A 19,913-nucleotide genomic window follows, 5' to 3' on the forward strand; every position below is an offset into this window, starting at 1 on the left:
AATTAAATTTTATAGAAACGTTGCTTAGGGGCGATTTTCTTGAAGTACTTTCTCTAATTTGCACTTATTTACTGAAACAAATATTTTTGGCCTGGTGGCTAATACAACTAATTATAAATTTTTATCTTTATTTTCTTTAGTTATCAACTCTCCTGCACAGATACTATTTAAACTGAATACTTAATACTAAGAAGACAATCATTTTATGAAATTAAAATAAGTAATTTTACATAAAATGAGAATTTTACTAGACTATATATTTTTTTAAATCCTATTATAGAAAAAAAGTCTGTGTTGTATACTAAAGCATCAAATTGATTAAAATGTTTCAACAAAAATTACAAAAATTTAGTTAAAAGATGAACTTAAGTCTGGATATCACTTGGTTTTTGGATCTTGACCTGTTAAAATAGCTTATTAAAAACAGCCCTTGGTAAACTGCACTCTGCTTAGTAATTATTTGGTGTTATAAACCACTATTTAACATCATCTAAATCAAGTTGATAATTACTCAAATGATTCAGATGATGTAAATAGATTTCTCATGATTGAACTTTAATAAACACTTAGTGTTTGATGTACTTTTTGCTATCTAAATAGAATCTAATAATTTTAAGTTGGCTGGATAATGTTATTTGTTCTCACTACTAAAAAACTCAACCCTTATTTGTGTTCCTTTTAACTAAAAAATATACTGTGCAAAATATTATTAGGATATTTTCATATCTAGAGGTTGCTCAATGAGCTTGATATTATCAGATTTAAGGGTCAACGTAAAGTAAAAATGAATATACTTTTTTATTTTTTTCATTACTACAAAATTTTAATTATTTTATTCAAGTTTAGTGTTATTTATATGATTTTAATCAATGTTTGATTCAGGTTGTTCACTTGTTTTTATTAATGCGTTAACAAAGTAGACTTTAGCATATCTGGAATTTGACGTCGATGTTCTTCCACAATTTGTAAAACATATTGCAATTGAGTTTCATCTATTGTCAAGATTTTTGTGTAATCTGAAACCAGTTTCACTGCTCGTTCAGCTGTGTCATTCACAACTTTCATAGAATTAACAATTTTATGTGCATCCTGATATTCCGTTATTGTACTCCACTTGTCTGGGCAATGTTCCTTCATAAATGCCCAATTTATTCCAAGCAATTCAAATAGATATTTTGATCTATTTGTTACAAAGTCATCTAAGTTCATGCTTACAATTTTATCCATTAATCCTTCACCTTCAACCCTTTTTATCTGGGTTTTATTAGGTGGCTTTTCAAGCGCAATCAACATTTTTTCTTTAGTTTGGTTATCAACATCATTACTGAAAAAAGAGAGACTCACAAGGTCTTCAGTTAAATACCATAAATGTCCTGCAATGGCTTTTATGGCAGATTCAGCTACTTCTTTGTCAAATGTTTTGAATTTATTCAATTTCCTAATCAGTGTCAGGTCATTGTGAGGAGCAGATGAAGAAATGGGAGCCTGAAACCAATGTTCCATGTAAATCAATATTGAAAAAATCGAAAATCGTAGAAGATTTTTCTCTTCATTTTTTGTTAAATAAAATTGAAGTTGAAACAAGTAGATTTTAATAGAGTACAGTGCTTTTGCCATCCATCATGCTTGGTGCATAGCACCAGGAGAACGAAAAGTTATTCCTTTTTGGCCTGGAGGAGTTTTTCCTAAAAAAATTATTGCTAGTTGAAAAAACTCATTGTAATCGTTGCGAGGTTGTTTTGATCCTTGCATCATAATTACAGCAAATTCTATAGCTGATGGTACAAGTGAGCCATATACCTTGAGATCTGCATCAGTTATGAGCCATGATTTAGAATTAAGTTTACTCCACTGATCACGAAATAGTTGAAACAACTTAACCTCTGGACCAGAAAATGTTCCAAAACAAGTTTTGTAAACATGGGATAAAATCGCTTCATGAATATGGTTTCGACAGGCTGTGTATAATAAAGACTTTTTAATTAATTTTTCCAGCAAGGTACAAGCACCTGAATGTATACCTGTGTTGCTTGAAGTAGTATCAAAACAGAGCGCCACAATTCTGTCATATGAAATGTTCCAATCTTTTAAAGCTTGTTCTGTTGCATAACTCATTTGTTCACCAGTGCCTCCAGTTTTGGGACTGACAACAGTTTTTCTACATCATATCCTGTCACTAATATGGGCAGTCGATCCACTTCATTTTTGCTTGTCAAATCGGATAACAATTTTCCATCCCAATGTACAGTTAATGGAATCTGTGGTTTAAACTCTAAAATAATTCTTTTTGCAACTTCTTTACAATTTTCAATACGTGCACATCGAAGAGATTCATATGATGTAGATAAATGTTCAATATTGGCACCTAACCCTTGACAAACTGTAGACAAAACCAAGGAACCAGAACGATTGGGAATTTTCAAACGATCAAGAGCTGAACAAAATGCTGGAGTAATCACTTTCTTTTTTTCTGTTTTTTCACTTTTTTTCAGTTTCTTTGCTGATGATGGAATAAAGTCATCTACTTCATTATTTGTACCCTGAGAGGAGTCTGATTCTGTCAAAACTAGGTCTGTGATTGTTGAACACATTCCTTCTTTTTTTCTTTTTAACTCTTTTGTTTCTCTTTCTTCATTTGCTTTTTTTCTGTTTAAAATACACTGTTCTTGTTTGAATAATTCACAATCAACTGAACTCATATAGCCTTTTCTTCCTTCTCTTTGTAGTGTAAGAAATGACTTGTCTTCTTCTATTGTCATTAATTTTAAAGCATCTTCATGAGCAATATCAAATAGTTCTTCAATTTCTTGAGAAAAAATTTCCACATTTCTTTGCTGAGTTTCTGTTTTTCTGCCTTTATTCTTTTTCAGCTTTCTGTATTTCTCAACAAGTTTTTCAACATGTGTTATAACATGATAACGTTGTTTTGTTGGAATTCTAGCTCTTTGCCAAAAGTCTAGAACCTGATCTGTCACAAGGCCTGCACTTTCTTTTACATTGTTGTTATTTTTGAAAAAAAAATAAGATTTTAAAACTTGTCTTTTAGATGGCAACTTGTGCCCTGTGATCGCAGATGTAGCTTGACCAATACACCATAGTTCATTTTGACTTCTTGTCTCCATTTACAATAAATCAATTTTGAAAATATCTCTCTAATAATGTGTTTTAAAAATGTATTTTGTATTTACAGGATAATGCAATAGTTTTAGCAGTAGTGCAATACTGATGCGGTAACTTAACTGGATGATGAAATATTACAATGGGTGTTTTAAATGCCAGCCAACTTATTTTATTTTTAATTTTCTAAAAAAAACAATGTGTATTATGCATGACTCATTAGATTAACAAATAATAAAATATTGATAGCATTGTCAACTTAATTAGTAAAATAGAAAAGATAAATGATAAAATATGAAAAATGTGGGTTCGAGCAGCTTTGTAAAAATAAAATAATGGATTGAGCAACCCCTAAACCTTAACAAATTGTGTCCAAAATTTCCCAGTATCATTTTTTCATTAAATGGAACCAAATAAAAGGTTGAGAGCATAAAAAAAAAAAAATTTTTTTTCAATAAATTTATTTGTCACCCTAATGTGCACTGCATGTAAACTGTTACAACCATAAGCGTAATGCATTGCGTCTACGGCTGTAAGAGTCCGTTAACAGGCTGTAACTACTCCATTAACGGAGTGTACACATCAACTAAGTAAGATTTAGGTGCAGTTGATTTTACAATCAACATGTAGATACATCAACTGAGGGTTGTGGTTTGGTCAGATTTTTGGTCAGTCTTTTAATTAAAAGAAAGTCTTCTCTAGATTTAAAACTTAAAAAGAAAAATGTTGCATCACAAAATCGGAGACCCCCTCCCCCTCGTAACAAATTGCCACAAAATCACCAACCCCTATCCCCTTCCCTAACGCGTGACGTAGTTTATGGACAACCCCACACCAAAAATGTTAGATTGCGCTCTAACAAACAGTGACTTAGTCAAGGTTTACACATGCATGAATTACCCATAGCTTAGAAATTATGCTTCCTTCCCCTCCTCCTCGCTAAAGTTACTTTATGGGCACTAACCTATTTCTGCTCAACAAAAAAAGAAATAAAAAAGCAATGATTAATTAGCAGCCCTTATTAGCACTCATGCATCAGGGAGCCCATTTATTCATACATGCAGGTATACACTACTGGTATACCTGCATGTTGACTATATTTGCCCCTAATTATAATAGAACTACCCTTTATGATATATGTGAAAAAAATCCTTTCCGATGCCCCACCACAAACACTGCCCACATACATCAGAGTATTACCTGAAGTGCCCTCAAACAGGCAATGGATTTGAATATGCTACCTATCTCAAAATTTATGTTTAATCAACATGAAATGACTGTTCTTTGAGAAAGTAAATAATATAACTTACATTTTACTTACTTACAAAGTAAAGTATAAAATTTTAAATACAAAATTTACTTTTATTTGTAATTGTAAATAACAATTTTATGTCAAATTACTTTTATGTAAGCTGTTTTTGCTAATTAGTTACTTTTACACGTAAAAATAATTTGTTTTTATGATGCAGTTTTATTTTAATTTATAAAGTAAGTGTTATGTTTTTGAAACATTATATTTAGGTAAGTTTACTTCATAACTTTTTTTACATATAAAAAGTAAATTACATTTCAATGTAAATTTTTTACTTAATTATAACCAAAATTACTTTTTAAAGTAAATTACTTTATACGACTTACCATTAAAAGTAAGTTACATTTACAAGTAAAAATGCAAATTAATTTTACTTGTAAAAATAAATTACTTTTTTAAGTAAAATTACTCGTTTAAAAAACTTAACTTGAGTAATTAAGTTTGACATGTTCTATAATTTATGTAAAAAAATGATTTACTTTTAAATGTAAGTAATTTACACTTAAAAGTAATTCGGGTTTTTACATCAAAATAAATAAAAGTGCCATCCCTAGTTGGAAGTGAAAATGTCAGAAAAAAAAAAAATTAAGACAACTTGGAAGTTGCAATTTGGAAAAATTAGGTTTAATGCAAGCTATTTTACATTTTAAGTATCCTGGTATTGAAGTAAAATTGAACAACATGATCAACTCAATTTATTAGATAAGTTAACCTGTTGCTTTTTGCAATTATAGTTTATAATAAATGTAATAACTATGAATAAAGTTATTAAATTTATAAACAATTAGTCATTAATTAACTTTAACTCAGTTAATGTGCAAAAGGTCTACTGTATAAACTTATCACTGTTATTTAAGAGTTTTGCTAATTTAATTATTTAGTAATTAGCCTATTTAATTATTTATTATTCAAAGTAATAGTAATATATGTTAAAAAATTTAAGATTATCAAAATTCTCAAAAAACAAAATTTTAAAATAATAATTATTTCTTGCCATCATTTGAATTGCTCTGGAAGATTCTGCTTTGTAAGCGATTATTGTGAGGGCAAGTCGAAGACATAGATCAATTTTGCATGAAGAATTATTGGCTTCATCATCAATACAGTACTCCTATAATAAAAAACTCCTTTAAATAAATTTTATATAAAAAATTTACATTACAAATTTTTTTTTTCATAAAAAAACCCTTGAATAGTTCTTCCTCTCAAATGTTTCATTATATTTTTGTGTTCAGTTTTAACATTATTCAAAAGTTTAATAGAACAAACACTGATAACAGAAAAAGTCCTAGTGTTGGTATGAATTAGCTTTTTGTGAAATCAATAATTTAATATTAGACTAATATACTAATTAAAAAAGTTATACTAATCATACTACATTGCAAAAAGTATAAATAAGAGAGCACTCTGGAACATATTGGATCATCTTTAAAATTGCATAAAATAATTTCTTTTTAAACATTAGATACTATATTTTATTTCAGAATCACAAATTAAGATAATTCAAAAAGAAAAAGAATTTTTCTACCTCAAATAATTGACTTTTCTTAATAGTAACCTGATATTAATGATCAAATAACTGAATAACCAATCGCCTTTTTATTTTATCTAAATATTCTAGCAAGGACAAACAAAAAATTTAATTCTAACTTTAAACCAGATGACATAAAAGCCATGGAATATGATACCAGGTTGGGTCATGGTTATCAATAAAAGCAAGTTCAATAAAACTAATTTGGCTCTCTATACTTCACTTTAAAGTTTGTCCAATAATCTTTTCTATAGCAAAATATTATTTTATTTATGTCACAATAATTACATATTACTAATGGTGCCACCCGGTCAGGTATAATTTTAATTTAATTTATAAACTATTTGTTGATAAATACAATAGTTTTAACATAAATAAAACCAATATAAATCAACACATTTAATATTAAAGATAGTGCGCATTTACATAAATATCAAAAAATAAAAAGTTTTAAACTTTCAATTGCAATTTTTATAGTTCTTGTTTCAAAGAAATAAATAATTATTAATAGAAAGTTTAAGCATATAAGCATTATGTCAAGTCAATGGTATGAATACAAAAGAATTTCTCTGAGTTAAGGAGAATAGATAAAATAACAAACATTTTTATGAGGTTAGTGGTAGAGGGCTCAGTATGTTAATAAAATGTTTTAAGCTTGATCCCTTGTGTTCCTGGTAGAACCATGTTCAACTTATCTCTCTGCATAGACCTATTTATTCAGTCTTGTATTTCAGAGTTAAAGTTGAGTGAGGATTCAAACAATGGTTTAAAAAAAAGAGTGGTATCCTTAACTGTTAAGACCATCTCTGCTATGGGTAGGTAGTTACATAAAAGAAAAAAAATTAACATCCCATATAAGCAACTATATTGTTGTGCGTAACATATGCATCTATATGTTCTCACTGATCTAATGATAATGAAGCTAATAACAAACTTTGAATCATTCACCTGTTCTCACTGATCTAATGATAATGAAGCAAAACAAACTTTGGATCATTTACCTGTGATGCAGTGCACTAAACTACTAAGTGAAGCATTATTAGCTACCAAAGCTTGTATTTCAAAGTTATAGTGTTTATGATCACAGAAAACAATAACCCTAAAAGTTGTAAGTGAATAAAATTTTTATTTTGCTCATAAGCATATAAATTCGCTAGAGTAAATGCTTTATGGTGCTACCAATAAAAAGTGTTAGTTTTCAACTTTTTGTTTAAAAAGTGTAAATCAGACCTATAATAATGCTAACCAAAATGAAAATATGATAACTAATGTAAAGATGAAATATATGTCAGTGTGTACGTATATATATACACACATTCATACACATACACACATACACAATTAGTAAAAACACTTATCTATCTTTTATCTTCAATATAATGTTTCACCATCAGTAGGTTCATCAGGAAAACATTATGTTGAAGATAAAAGATAGATAAGTGTTTTTACTAATTTATTATTATTGCTCTTTTCTTTAAGATCATTGAGCACTCTATTTGTAGAATACACTGACATAATTTATACATATATATAAATATATATTCATTTATATATATATTTATATAAATTATATACATTTATATTATATATATATATATATATATATATATATATATATATATATATATATATATATATATATATATATATATATATATATAAGTGAACATATATGTAGGGATGTGAGACCTTATAAAGTTCCACAAGCAATAAACCTTGATGCTTGTGAAATAAAAGAACTTATTGATTGGAAAAAGCAGTAATTACGAAACCAGTTTTCACAGCAAACTTTTCATTAGCCCAAATTAATGCATTGAGAGGGAAATACTTTATATTTATTACATACCCAAAGTTGTGAGAGAGCAGTCAAATCAGTTACCAAAGCAGCTGAGTCAGTCTGTGGTTGGGATAAAAGAGATGGTTCTATACAAACTTAATTGTAAAATCAAGAAATAATGCCTGTGATGAAATCAAAAAGAGACTTTAAGTGGTCGATAATAAAATAAATGTCGAATTATTATGAAATTAGAAATTAATTTAGAAGCAATTGCTTGCCATATTTTAGGTTGTAGCTTTTTTATTCACACACTTCTTCATATAAATGCAATTGCTCAGAGTAAAAGCTTTTGTGCAATAAAAGAGCAAAATTTTTATTTATGTCAAGTTAAATTAACTCTAACAGTTACTCTAAAAATGCTGAATAAAAGCAATTGCACTTTATTATTTGCCTAGCCTATTGCAGAACTACAAATTTTAATTTTGTCGTTAAAAATCACCATTCACACCTTTGGGAAAGAGATTTGTAACAAAATTGTTAATTTATTTTAAGTTTAACATTTAACAAATGCATTAAGTTGAAACCCTAAAAATCTTTTACTTAAAAAAAGGTTTATAACATTTAAAATCTCAAGCTCTTAAAATAATAAAGTTGTTTTAATATGTAATTTGAGCTAAAATCCTATGACATCTCCCTTTTATAGTAACTTAGCTCTATTTGGCAGATATCTTATCACCTTTTGATTATTTTTAACAAGTAAAAATATGAAATTATCTTGTATTGAAAAAATATCTTATTTAATTAGAATAAATAAAATAAATACAAACAGATAATTTGAGAGGTTTTCTGCTTTCTGGAACCAGAGCCATTACATCCAAAACATCAAGCACATCTCTATTTAAAGACTCGATTAGCGAAAACAAACAACTTGCAGGAACCTTTATATAAAAATTGTTTTTATAATACAACGTACAAAATAACTCAAAAATAAATAACTTATTTGAAAGAATAAGAAGAACCCTGAAAATACTTGTTTTAATGAATCATTGTTGGCATCAACCATATCTTCTGCAATAACAATTGGAGCAGCACTTGCAAGTAGCTAAACAAAGGTTTAGCTACTTATTAAAACTTCTATTAATAAGGTACCTTATAAGACATTAAATAAAGTTAAATAAAAAAGTTGAAATGATAAAGTTGTTTCAGTTTTAAAATTTTATTGCGTCAGTTTTGCTTCCTCTTTTTGTAATATTTTTTTAAATAAAAGTTACCTGCAGTATAAAAGGGCACTGATGAATAATAAACATTTGGGATACTGCAAACTAAAAAGTATAAAAAATACATTAAAAAAACTCAAGCAATGAATACAATATAACTATTATGTTTATTTTTTGAGTTTATTATTACAATGATAATTAGCAAGTTTCTTGATTTCAAACTATTTTTTATAATTTGAGATTGTAATTAGGTTTCTATTTTTCAAATTATGATACATTTTCTTGATTTGAAAGGATTTCTTGATTACACAAATTAGTTGAAAAGTTTTGAAAGCAACACCTCACCAGAAGTGAAATCAAAATTTATACAATATTTTAAATCTGTCATTTCCTTTAATTTTTTTGGTAATTTACCACAAGCATTACAAGCGTTAAAAATGAACCACATAGTAGAATCTAAAAATTGCAATAACACCAGAAATCATTGGCCAAGTCTATATTGATTTTTGAAATTATTGAACAAAATGATGTTTGTAAAGACTAAAGCTTGATGTGTGAAATTTCTAATACCACAGAAATCTCAGGAGAATAAGTACTCCATATTTTACTCAAGGTATCACATATGACGCTGTTGAGATAAGTGTTTAAAAAAAGAATTCAGTCTTTAAGTGCCGCTTAAGATAAGTTATTAACTCATCAAATTTCAAAAATTTCGCAAAATTTGAAGCATTTTAATCAGAATATAACCAACTTTGAATGTTACTTCAATGGATAATGATATACTTGATCCTAAACTAAAAGTTTACAGTGATGTTGGTTGTACTCTAAAACAGATGAAGTTGATTATTTTGAAAAACGTAAAACAAAAAACACCCAATATATTTTCACTCCCCCAGACAATAAGATGAAAAAAGTTTTTTTAAAAAAGGACTCAGTTCCTTTTTTAACAAAACTTTTTTTTTACATAAGAAAACAATAATTTTTCATCAAGACAATGTATGTGTTCACACAAGTGTTTTGGCAATGGTTAAACTAAACAAATTAAACTAGAAATTGCATGATGCTCCACCATATTCATTTAACTCCCACCAAATATTACCTACAGAAACTTGAAAAAATAACATTGCAAAAGATTTTTTTAATTGAATAAGGTATAAAATTGTTGGAAAACCATTATAAGTTTTATTTTGTTAACCATAATTATTGTGTTTAAGTTGAAAAAGATTAAAAAATATAATGTATAAATAAAGATTAAAAAATAAAAAATAAACTTAATTTCAAAACTTTACAACCAATCGATACCAAAATTTAAAAAGACACTAATAAAATTGTTAAATAATCAAGTTGAAATAACTTCAATTTAAAATATTTTACTTAAATCTTTGTATTTTTCTCAGTTGAACTTTGATCCTGTCGGAAATAACTTTTATGTAACTTAACTGTGATAAATGTCTAAACATGACTATAAATGTCTAAACATGATTATAAATGTCTAAACATGATTATAAATATCTTAACATGATTATAAATATCTAAACATGATTATAAATGTCTAAATATGATTATAAATATCTAAACATGATTATAAATGTCTAAACATGATTATATAAATATATAATAAAAAATAAAAATCACACCTCAATGGCCTCTTTGACAAGAGCATTGTGGGATTGGTAAGAATAAACTTTTAAAATAGTAGGAAGGATTTCTAAATAACTAAAGTGAAAAATTTAAAATACAATATCATTTTAAAAAATCCTAAATATTACTAGATATACTATTATTATAATCATTAAATATCACTCAGTGTTTAATTTGTGATGAATAATTTTTTTGATGGTTTGTTATTTCTTAAGATGTCTATAAAACTTTAATTGTAAAACAAATAAAATTTTTGATACAGTTTTGTTATTTTATAACATTATTTAATACATAATAAATAACAAGTATTTATACCTGTGTTATTTGGGTGATATATATAGTATTTATATCTGCGCTATTTGGGTGATATAGTGATATTATATATATATATATATATATATATATATATATATATATATATATATATATATATATATATATATATACATATATATATACATATATATATATATATATATACATATATATATACATATATATATATATATATATATATATATATATATATATATATATATATATATATATATATATATATATATATATATGATGAATGAAAATGTTGCAAAAACCTATAAAAAACCACCGGATAATTTAGAAAAATCAGTCAACCTAGAAGCCAACCAAATAGCTTTAAAACTAAATTTAAATAACCGAATAGAATACACAAGCAAAATCTCCAGCATTTATCACCTTAAAAGACCATAAAGAAAACTTTCAATCAAAACCTGCTTGCCGTCTCATGAACCCGGCAAAAAGCGAAATCGGAATAATAAGCAAAAAAATCTTAGACATTACTAACACATACTTAAGAAACAGCCTAAAAGTAAACCAATGGAAAAATACCACCGACGTTATTAATTGGTTCAACGGCATAGACGACAAAAATAGTTGTTTCTTCATCCAATTTGACATAAATGAATTTTATCCATCTATAACTACAGAAATATTTAATAAAGCTGTTTCCTTTGCAAAACAACACACCACAATAACAGACGAACAACTTAGAATTATAACACATAGCCGAAAATCCCTACTCTACTACAACAACGACACATGGATAAAAAAATTGAACCATGAAAGTTTTGATGTAACAATGGGCAGCTACGATGGCGCTGAAATTTGCGAACTTGTCGGGATCTACATTCTCAACGAATTATCTAATATAATTATAAAAACTGACATAGAGCTTTACCGTGATGATGGCTTGTTGATAATACGCAATTCTAATGGCCAAGAAATGGAGCGAAACCGAAAAAATATAATCCAAAAGTTTAAAGACGTTGGATTTCAAATAGACATAAAAACAAATCTTAAATCAGTTAACTTCCTTGATGTAACTTTCAATTTAGCCCAAAACACCCATAAGCCTTTCAAAAAACCCAACGATAATCTTCAATATATCCACATATCTTCTAATCACCCACCACAAATTATTAAACACTTACCTACTTCAATATCAAACAGACTATCACAAAATTCCTCCAGCGAAGTTACATGTAATCAATCTAAAAACAAATATGAACAAGCACTAAAAAAAAGCGGATACAAAAACTACTCCCTCAAATATCAGATCAAACAAAAAATACCCCAGAAAAATCGTAAGCGCAATATCATATGATTCAACCCCCCATTTAATAAAAACGTCTCCACAAATGTTGCAAAAATGTTCTTGTATTTACTAGAAAAAAACTTCCCTAAGACACACAAACTTCACAAAATCTTAAACAGAAACACTGTAAAGGTAAGCTACAGTTGCACTGAAAATATAGAAAAAATTATAAAAATCAAAAAATATTATATATAAATGCATCATCGCAGCAAAAAACCAACCCAGCAAAGTTTATATAGGAGTAACGGAAGGTGAGTGGAAAACCAGATACAACAACCACAAATCATCATTCAACAATATTAAATACAAAAATCCGACCGCCCTATCAAACTATGTCTGGGATTTAAAAAACAATTTTAATGAAACCCCTATGCTAACATGGTCTATTCTCAAATCAGTACCCCCCTACTCAAATATTTCCAAAAGATGCCCACTATGTTTGTGTGAGAAATTTACTATTATATCATATCCAAAACCTGAAGAACTGTTAAATAAGAGAACCGAAATTATATCAAAGTGCCGCCACAAAAATAAATTCTTATTAAAAAATTACAAAGCTCGCTACAAACCTGACTAACAACTATAAATAAAAATAACTATACTAATCTGCTCCATATATCTTTAGGATAACTAATAAATTACTCACATATACAGCTTTTGTAATATATTTCATAATATTATGTATATTTTAATATCAATTTTAATTCTTATTTTCTTATTTTTATTTTATTATTTTTTATACACAAATAATACACATTAACACATAAAAAATATTTTAAACAACATTAAACATATAACTATTTCACAACTATTAGCCAACTAAAAACAAATTAATAATATTATTAACCTAACTACTAATCAATTTCTGTCCCGTAATGATCTAAAATACAAATATAAACCATAACGTCCACTAAACAAATCGTAGCAAAATTAAACTTTTACTACTTGCCTGATGATTGTGATAACACATGAAACTCAGAGTTGCAATATTAAATTATACTATAAACATTAGCATTTTGCTAATTCCTGGTACTGCGGGTAACAGTAACATATATATTATATATATATATATATATATATATATATATATATATATATATATATATATATATATATATATATATATATATATATATATATATATATAGACACACACACACATATATAAATACATACACAAATAAACATATATGCATATACATGTATAATATATATGGATATAAATATATATACATATATATAAATATATATATATAAATATATATATATATATATATATATATATATATATATATATATATATATATATATATATATATATATATATACATTAGGGTGATGACTTTTATACAACCTCGTTTCCCTGTATCATAATTTGATGAGCTTTCATTTAAGATTAAATAAAATATTATATTCAAGGCAATTTGATAAAAAAAACCTCACGCACAAAATGATTTTGAGAATTTTATTTATTAGCTTTTTGGCCAAATTTTTAAAGTCACTGTAAGCAGATAGAAAATTGAACACAAGGTGTAGAGTCGCATGCATACAACATTATATAGGATCATCAAACGCACAAGGAAGTCAAATATTCATGATAATGTCATTAGAGAGGATGAATCTCAGTGGGAGGTTGTCCTTGTTGCGGCAGGAGTCGTGCAATTCTTGCATAACTTTGATAGTACGTTTGCAGCACTGGTTACTTCAAGCAATGTTGTTTGAAGAGTCGTATGTTTTCCTGTGGGTTTTCAAGCAATTGAGAGCTTTTGGGTAGTCATTCAGAGCTTCAGATAGTTCTTCAAAATCTTCAATGTGGAACAATCGACTGCTGAACCAATGGTAAGCCCATGAGTAAGAAATGAATGAACAGATTTTATGCAACCTAATCTGGGTTTATGGCATCAGAATAAATGCAAGAAGAGCTAGAATGGTATGAGAGTTCCAGCATGCATTGCTGATGTTTGGGAACTGTTTGAAATTCATGAAGGGGATCTCATTTCTCTCAGGTAAGTGATGGTTAAGACACCAGTGAGGTGGTAGAGAAACTTCATTTTTGTTTCCTTTCTAATCTCAGTTCTACCGTTGCTGGTTACTCTGCTTTCAATTTATCGTAATTGCTCATCAAATCCTGCACAAAGAAATACTCTATGTTTGGTGATTTAGTCGACCCATGGAGCTCATTGTTCATGACAACACGAAGAACGCGGTCTAGCACATGGTGCTGGCAACTGATAAACTTGGGTTTGGGGTGACCTGTCTTCTTGCCAGTATTCACATTTGTTGTGTCGGCAACAATCATCACAACTGATCCCCACAGGTTAAACTCCTCTAACACATCCTAGAGTCCTTCTGCGATTGTTTGAGCTTTCCCATTTTTCAATTTTTGTGCAGTCAATTTAATTTCTTTAGAACATTCTTTAGGACCATGGCCTGGCATTCATGTGTCCTTAATGTGTTTGACGTCAAAGTGTATGCTCCACTTCTCCAGATGAAGCGTGCTCACCAAGTGTTTCTTTACCTGACCAGCTCTCATGTAGATAACCTTGTGGATTGCTGACTGACAAGTGGTTGGGATTTCAATGCCCTCACCAGAAAGCTGGCAGCAAACCACTACTGCTCCGTGGGACGACAGTTTTGAGCATGTAACAAGATGTCTTGCAATGCCTGTTAGGTTATGTTTCCTTTTGCTCATTGATGCTGCATTGTCATCCTCCCAAGGACTGTATGTACTGTTCTCGGATGAGTCCGTGGTACTTTTGGAACAATCAGGTAGCGCTAAGCTGGTGTGTGTGGAAACAGTTGTTTCCATTGCCCTCTTTTGCTTGGATGGGTAAATGACTAGCAGGTTTGCCAGTCGAATAACCAACACCAACGTGACCTTTGCTCTCAATTTGCAGTTTGTAGAGGTTCTTATTCATTTTGCACAGCCATTCGCTTTTCATCTTGGTCACGTCAAACAGTTCATTCAATGAATCAAAGTTTTGTTTTTTTCTGCAGCGCTCGTAGTCTTTCAGAAGTTTTGCTAGTTTTGCACAAATGGCTTGATCAGATACAGGCAGGAAGTTCAACGTTTTGCTCCATAGGTCTTTAAGCTCTACAGCAATTAAACCAATCCTCTCTCTCCGTTCTTTGACAGTGGATTCATTTAAATTTGAAGCATTCAATGACGTGGTTTTTCAGGGGCATGCAACTCCGTTCGCTCAAGGGTGCTTCATAAAATGCCACATTGCCTCTTCTTGATGGGGCTTGAAACTGGACTAAGTTCTTTGTCCAGGTTTCCTTGTTCTCCTCCATGTTAGAAGAGCACTTATTGAGCAACATGTTGTCAGCAACTGAAATAGGAAAGGCCTTAACGTCAATATAAATTACGTAACAAATTAAAGAAACTGTTATAAAGTTTTCAATTGAACTGTTATTGTTAATATATTTTATTTTAAAAGAAGCAAATAACGATATTAGAAAATGAAAAAGGCAGACACTAATAAAATATTATATGCTCAATTATAATTTGTGAAAGAGTTAAATGTAACTTACCAAATAATACAAAGATCTATTTATACTTAAACTATAGAGAATGCCCAATAATTAAAATAAGGCAATAATAATGTTGACACCAAATTAAGATAATTAAAACTTAACAACTCGCTTTGAACACCTCACTTTTGTACCAGTTTATAGCAGACTGCAAAACAGCTGAAAAAAATTTTAGTATATTAACTTCATAAATTATTGCACAAGTCGGTTTCATGACTTATGTTATATACAGTATATATATACAGTATATATAATATATATATATACTACTTTATAGCAGACTGCGCAACAGCTGAAGAAAATGTTAGAACTCTACAGAAGCTTCTCGAACAATTACGTCAGCATGACGTCACTGTCCTGGCTGACGACGCACAACATTATACAATATTCTGGAAATCTCTATACATTTCTCTGCTACATAAATTATGGCACAAGTCGGTTTCATGACTTATGTTATATACAGTATATATATATAAACAGAATATTATATATATATATATATATATATATATATATATATATATATATATATAAATATATATATATATATATATATATATATATATATATATATATATATATATATATATATATATATATATATATATATATATATATATATATATATATATATTGTTAATACAATTACATAAAATGCTAAAATGTCTACATAAATAACATTTCAAAGTGGTTTGTGCGCAACCTTTTTTAATATTTTAATGGAATAAACGTCATTTTAGTCATTAATAGGCAAAAGTTCATTCATTTGTGCTACAGGAAATAATGTTTGAGAAAAATCACCCTAATATACATATATACATATACATATATATAAATACAAATACATATACATATATACATGTATAATATATATGCATATAAATATATATATATATATATATATCAGGCCTTGTTAAGAAGCGCTACACAGCTCGCATTTTGCTTGTGAAAAGGCGATTTGCCTACGCATTCAGCAGTTTTGCGCTACGCAAAAACTTATATCTTTTAGAATATTTAAATTATCTTTTGATTACCGTTAACGCGACGTTTATTCAGAAGAAATAAAGTCGTAAGTAAAAGCATTTAACCGCAATTGTAAAACAATAGATTTTTTTGTTAAAGAAACAGTTTGTTTCATAATTTTTTTTTTGTTATTTAAAATTAGTTAAAAAAAAAAGTGTTTTAAGTTTTATCTTAAAGGAATTAAATATATAAATTCCTTTTAAATATAAAAATTATTTTTAGTCATAATAAGTTTAAAAAACGCGAGATTTATTTTGATGTAACTATTTTATTAATAAGATATTTTGTTTATTGTTAATTCAAGAACGTAAAGTTTTAATGACGTTCATTTAATTTATGAAAATAAATTATGATCACGAATATGTTATCGGTAACTGATAAATACCAAAAAAAAAACTTTATTATTTAAAAACATTATTAAAAAGAGTTCACAAATTAAATAAGAAAAAAAGTATTAACAGTTAATAAAAAAACCAAAAACCAAATAAAAAATCGTAAGAAAATAATAAAATATCTTACGTTTTATGAAAAAAATATTTTTTTCAAAATAAAATTTAGTTCGTATCTGAAAAAAATAATAAAAATGATTTTGTTAATAAGAACATAGATTTTATTTGTAACTTTTGTTATAGTGAGAAAAAAACAAACTGTATGATTTTAAACGCGTTAATAAAATGACTTTAATTACAATGCGGTACTTGAAAAGACGCTAGTGACACAATATAACTTCTAACGATGCAAAATATATTTGTTGAGTTGAGTTACTTAGAAATGCATTACGCGTTTTCGCTACGCAGCGAAATCTCGTAACAAGGCCTGTAATATATATATATATATATATATATATATATATATATATATATATATATATATATATATATATATATATATATATATATATATATATATATATATATATATATATATATATATACAACCCTCGGAATAAGGAAAAATGAGGTCGACAATAATTTGCCGACCTCATAATACAGCTCTTTGTTGGTATAAGAGTGGTCAATGTTTATAAAATAGATTAAAGTATATCAAAATATTTAAATGAAATTTAAACTTTAAAATTTACGACTTTTTCATGGGAATTATTATATTATTACACTCCAAAAACAATCTGTTAGGAAAAGCAACGGGTTGCTTTTTTCTGTTACATTAACTAATTAATTTTAACTAAAAACCACAAAATTAACGGAGTAAAATTAACTATTTACAGATTCTTCAAAATTATGTTAATTAAACAGATTAAATATTCAAACCCATTGAAACAAAACTGAACTTTTTATTTAAAAGGGTTTCAGAAAGAAATTATGATGTGTAGATTATATTTTTTGGTAGATTATATTTTTTATTATTAAGTGAACTTTTTTCTCATTTTCGAAATTTTCATGGATGGACTCAACAGGTTCAGAAGTCAAATGCACTTTTGATAAATGCAATAGAACTTTCATTAGTTTTGTAAAGTTAAAAAAACATTATGATGCCCAGCATTCAACAATAATTCCTGGTAAGATCAAAGCTTCAACTACCACTAGAGAGTTTCTTTTTATTATCTCAATTTATATATATATGTGTTTATATATATATATATATATATATATATATATATATATACATATATATATATATATACATATATATATATATACATATATATATATACATATATATATATACATATATATATACATATATATATATATACATATATATATATATATACATATATATATATACATATATATATATACATATATATATATACATATATATATATATATATATATTTATATATATATATATATATATATATATATATATATATATATATATATATATATATATATATATATATATATATATATATATATATATATATATATATATATATATATATATATATATATATATATATATATATATATATATATATATATACATTATGTTAGTGTATTCTAAAATTGAATGCTCAATTTTCTTAAAAAACAGAGCATTAATAAATCAGTAAAAACACTTATCTAATTTTTTTCTTCAACAACTTGTTTCATCATCAGTAGATTGATCAGGATGCTTCCTGATGTACCTACCAATGGTGAAACAAGTTGCTGAATAAAAAATAAGTGTTTGTATATATACTAATTTGTATATATATATATATATATATATATATATATATATATATATATATATATATATATATATATATATATATATATATATATATATGTGGTAAGTCTAACAAGAATTAGTTTTAGTTGATGGTACTAGAAAGATGATATCGGGTGGACACAGAAAAATCAGGTCAATTTTAAATTGAGATTCAATTAAAACAATAAAAGCTACTTATATCAATTTTTTTTATATTAAATGTGTTAACATCAATTAGGGTTACAACTTAATTTTAAGGCGATTGATGGGCTGTTTGGTAAGGGATTAAATTTTCTACTTGGTTGATGCCATCATTTTGCAGATTTTTCTTTTTTTCACTTTATTGGTGGCATTAATCCACTTTTTCTGAAAGTCTTTTTTATTTTTCGTTACTGCACCTTTCATACAAAGAACTCCTTTAACTACTGCCCGAAAATCATTAATCTTGCGCTCTTCAGGACGATTTGGAGGATTCGCATCTTTAGGAACAATTTTCATATAATTATTTTTGCACCACTGTAGAACTTTTTTAGAATAGTGAGAAGCAGCAAGACCAAAAGAGACATCAGTATTTGTGTTTTTTCATAAATAGCAAGTCTTTTTTAGAGGCATTCTTTGATGAAGAGATCGGCAGCCAAGGTCTTCTTATTGACAAACAAGAGGAGTGTATACCACAGCTACAAATTGCTTGCCACACAAGGAACTTGAATGCAAATTTTTCTTGTTGAATATATACTTAAATTAATTATTGGCAGGTTTATCTTTTTCATAGTAAAATTGTTGATAAGGAAGTATAAGTGAAAAATCTGCCTTGCAATATGTTTCGTCATCTTCAACTATGCACATACTTTTATCAGCCATTATTTTAACAATCTTTTTTTGCGTGGTGTATTTTTCTTATGAAACGCTTTAAGTTCAGCAATTTATAAGTACTTTTTTTATGTCTTGAATTTTCTTGCTAGATCTTGCTG

At 27.3% G+C, this 19,913-nt stretch overlaps 1 protein-coding gene across 3 annotated transcripts in view; it reads right to left on the bottom strand.

The window, feature by feature from the left end:
* LOC101239676 (protein unc-80 homolog) overlaps window positions 1–19,913 on the bottom strand; it is a 110,469-nt gene that overhangs the window by 15,700 nt on the left and 74,856 nt on the right. For all 3 annotated transcript variants that reach the window (XM_065807642.1, XM_065807641.1, XM_065807640.1), the window contains exons 27-31: window positions 10,592–10,670; window positions 9,009–9,059; window positions 8,768–8,839; window positions 8,565–8,675; window positions 5,424–5,540 (exon numbers count right to left, since the gene is read on the bottom strand). In XM_065807642.1, coding sequence (XP_065663714.1) covers window positions 5,424–5,540; window positions 8,565–8,675; window positions 8,768–8,839; window positions 9,009–9,059; window positions 10,592–10,670 — 430 coding nt within the window. The remainder of the gene's footprint in view (window positions 1–5,423; window positions 5,541–8,564; window positions 8,676–8,767; window positions 8,840–9,008; window positions 9,060–10,591; window positions 10,671–19,913) is intronic.

This window comes from Hydra vulgaris, chromosome 10 (genome assembly GCF_038396675.1).
Source record: "Hydra vulgaris chromosome 10, alternate assembly HydraT2T_AEP".
NCBI lineage: Eukaryota > Metazoa > Cnidaria > Hydrozoa > Anthoathecata > Hydridae > Hydra > Hydra vulgaris.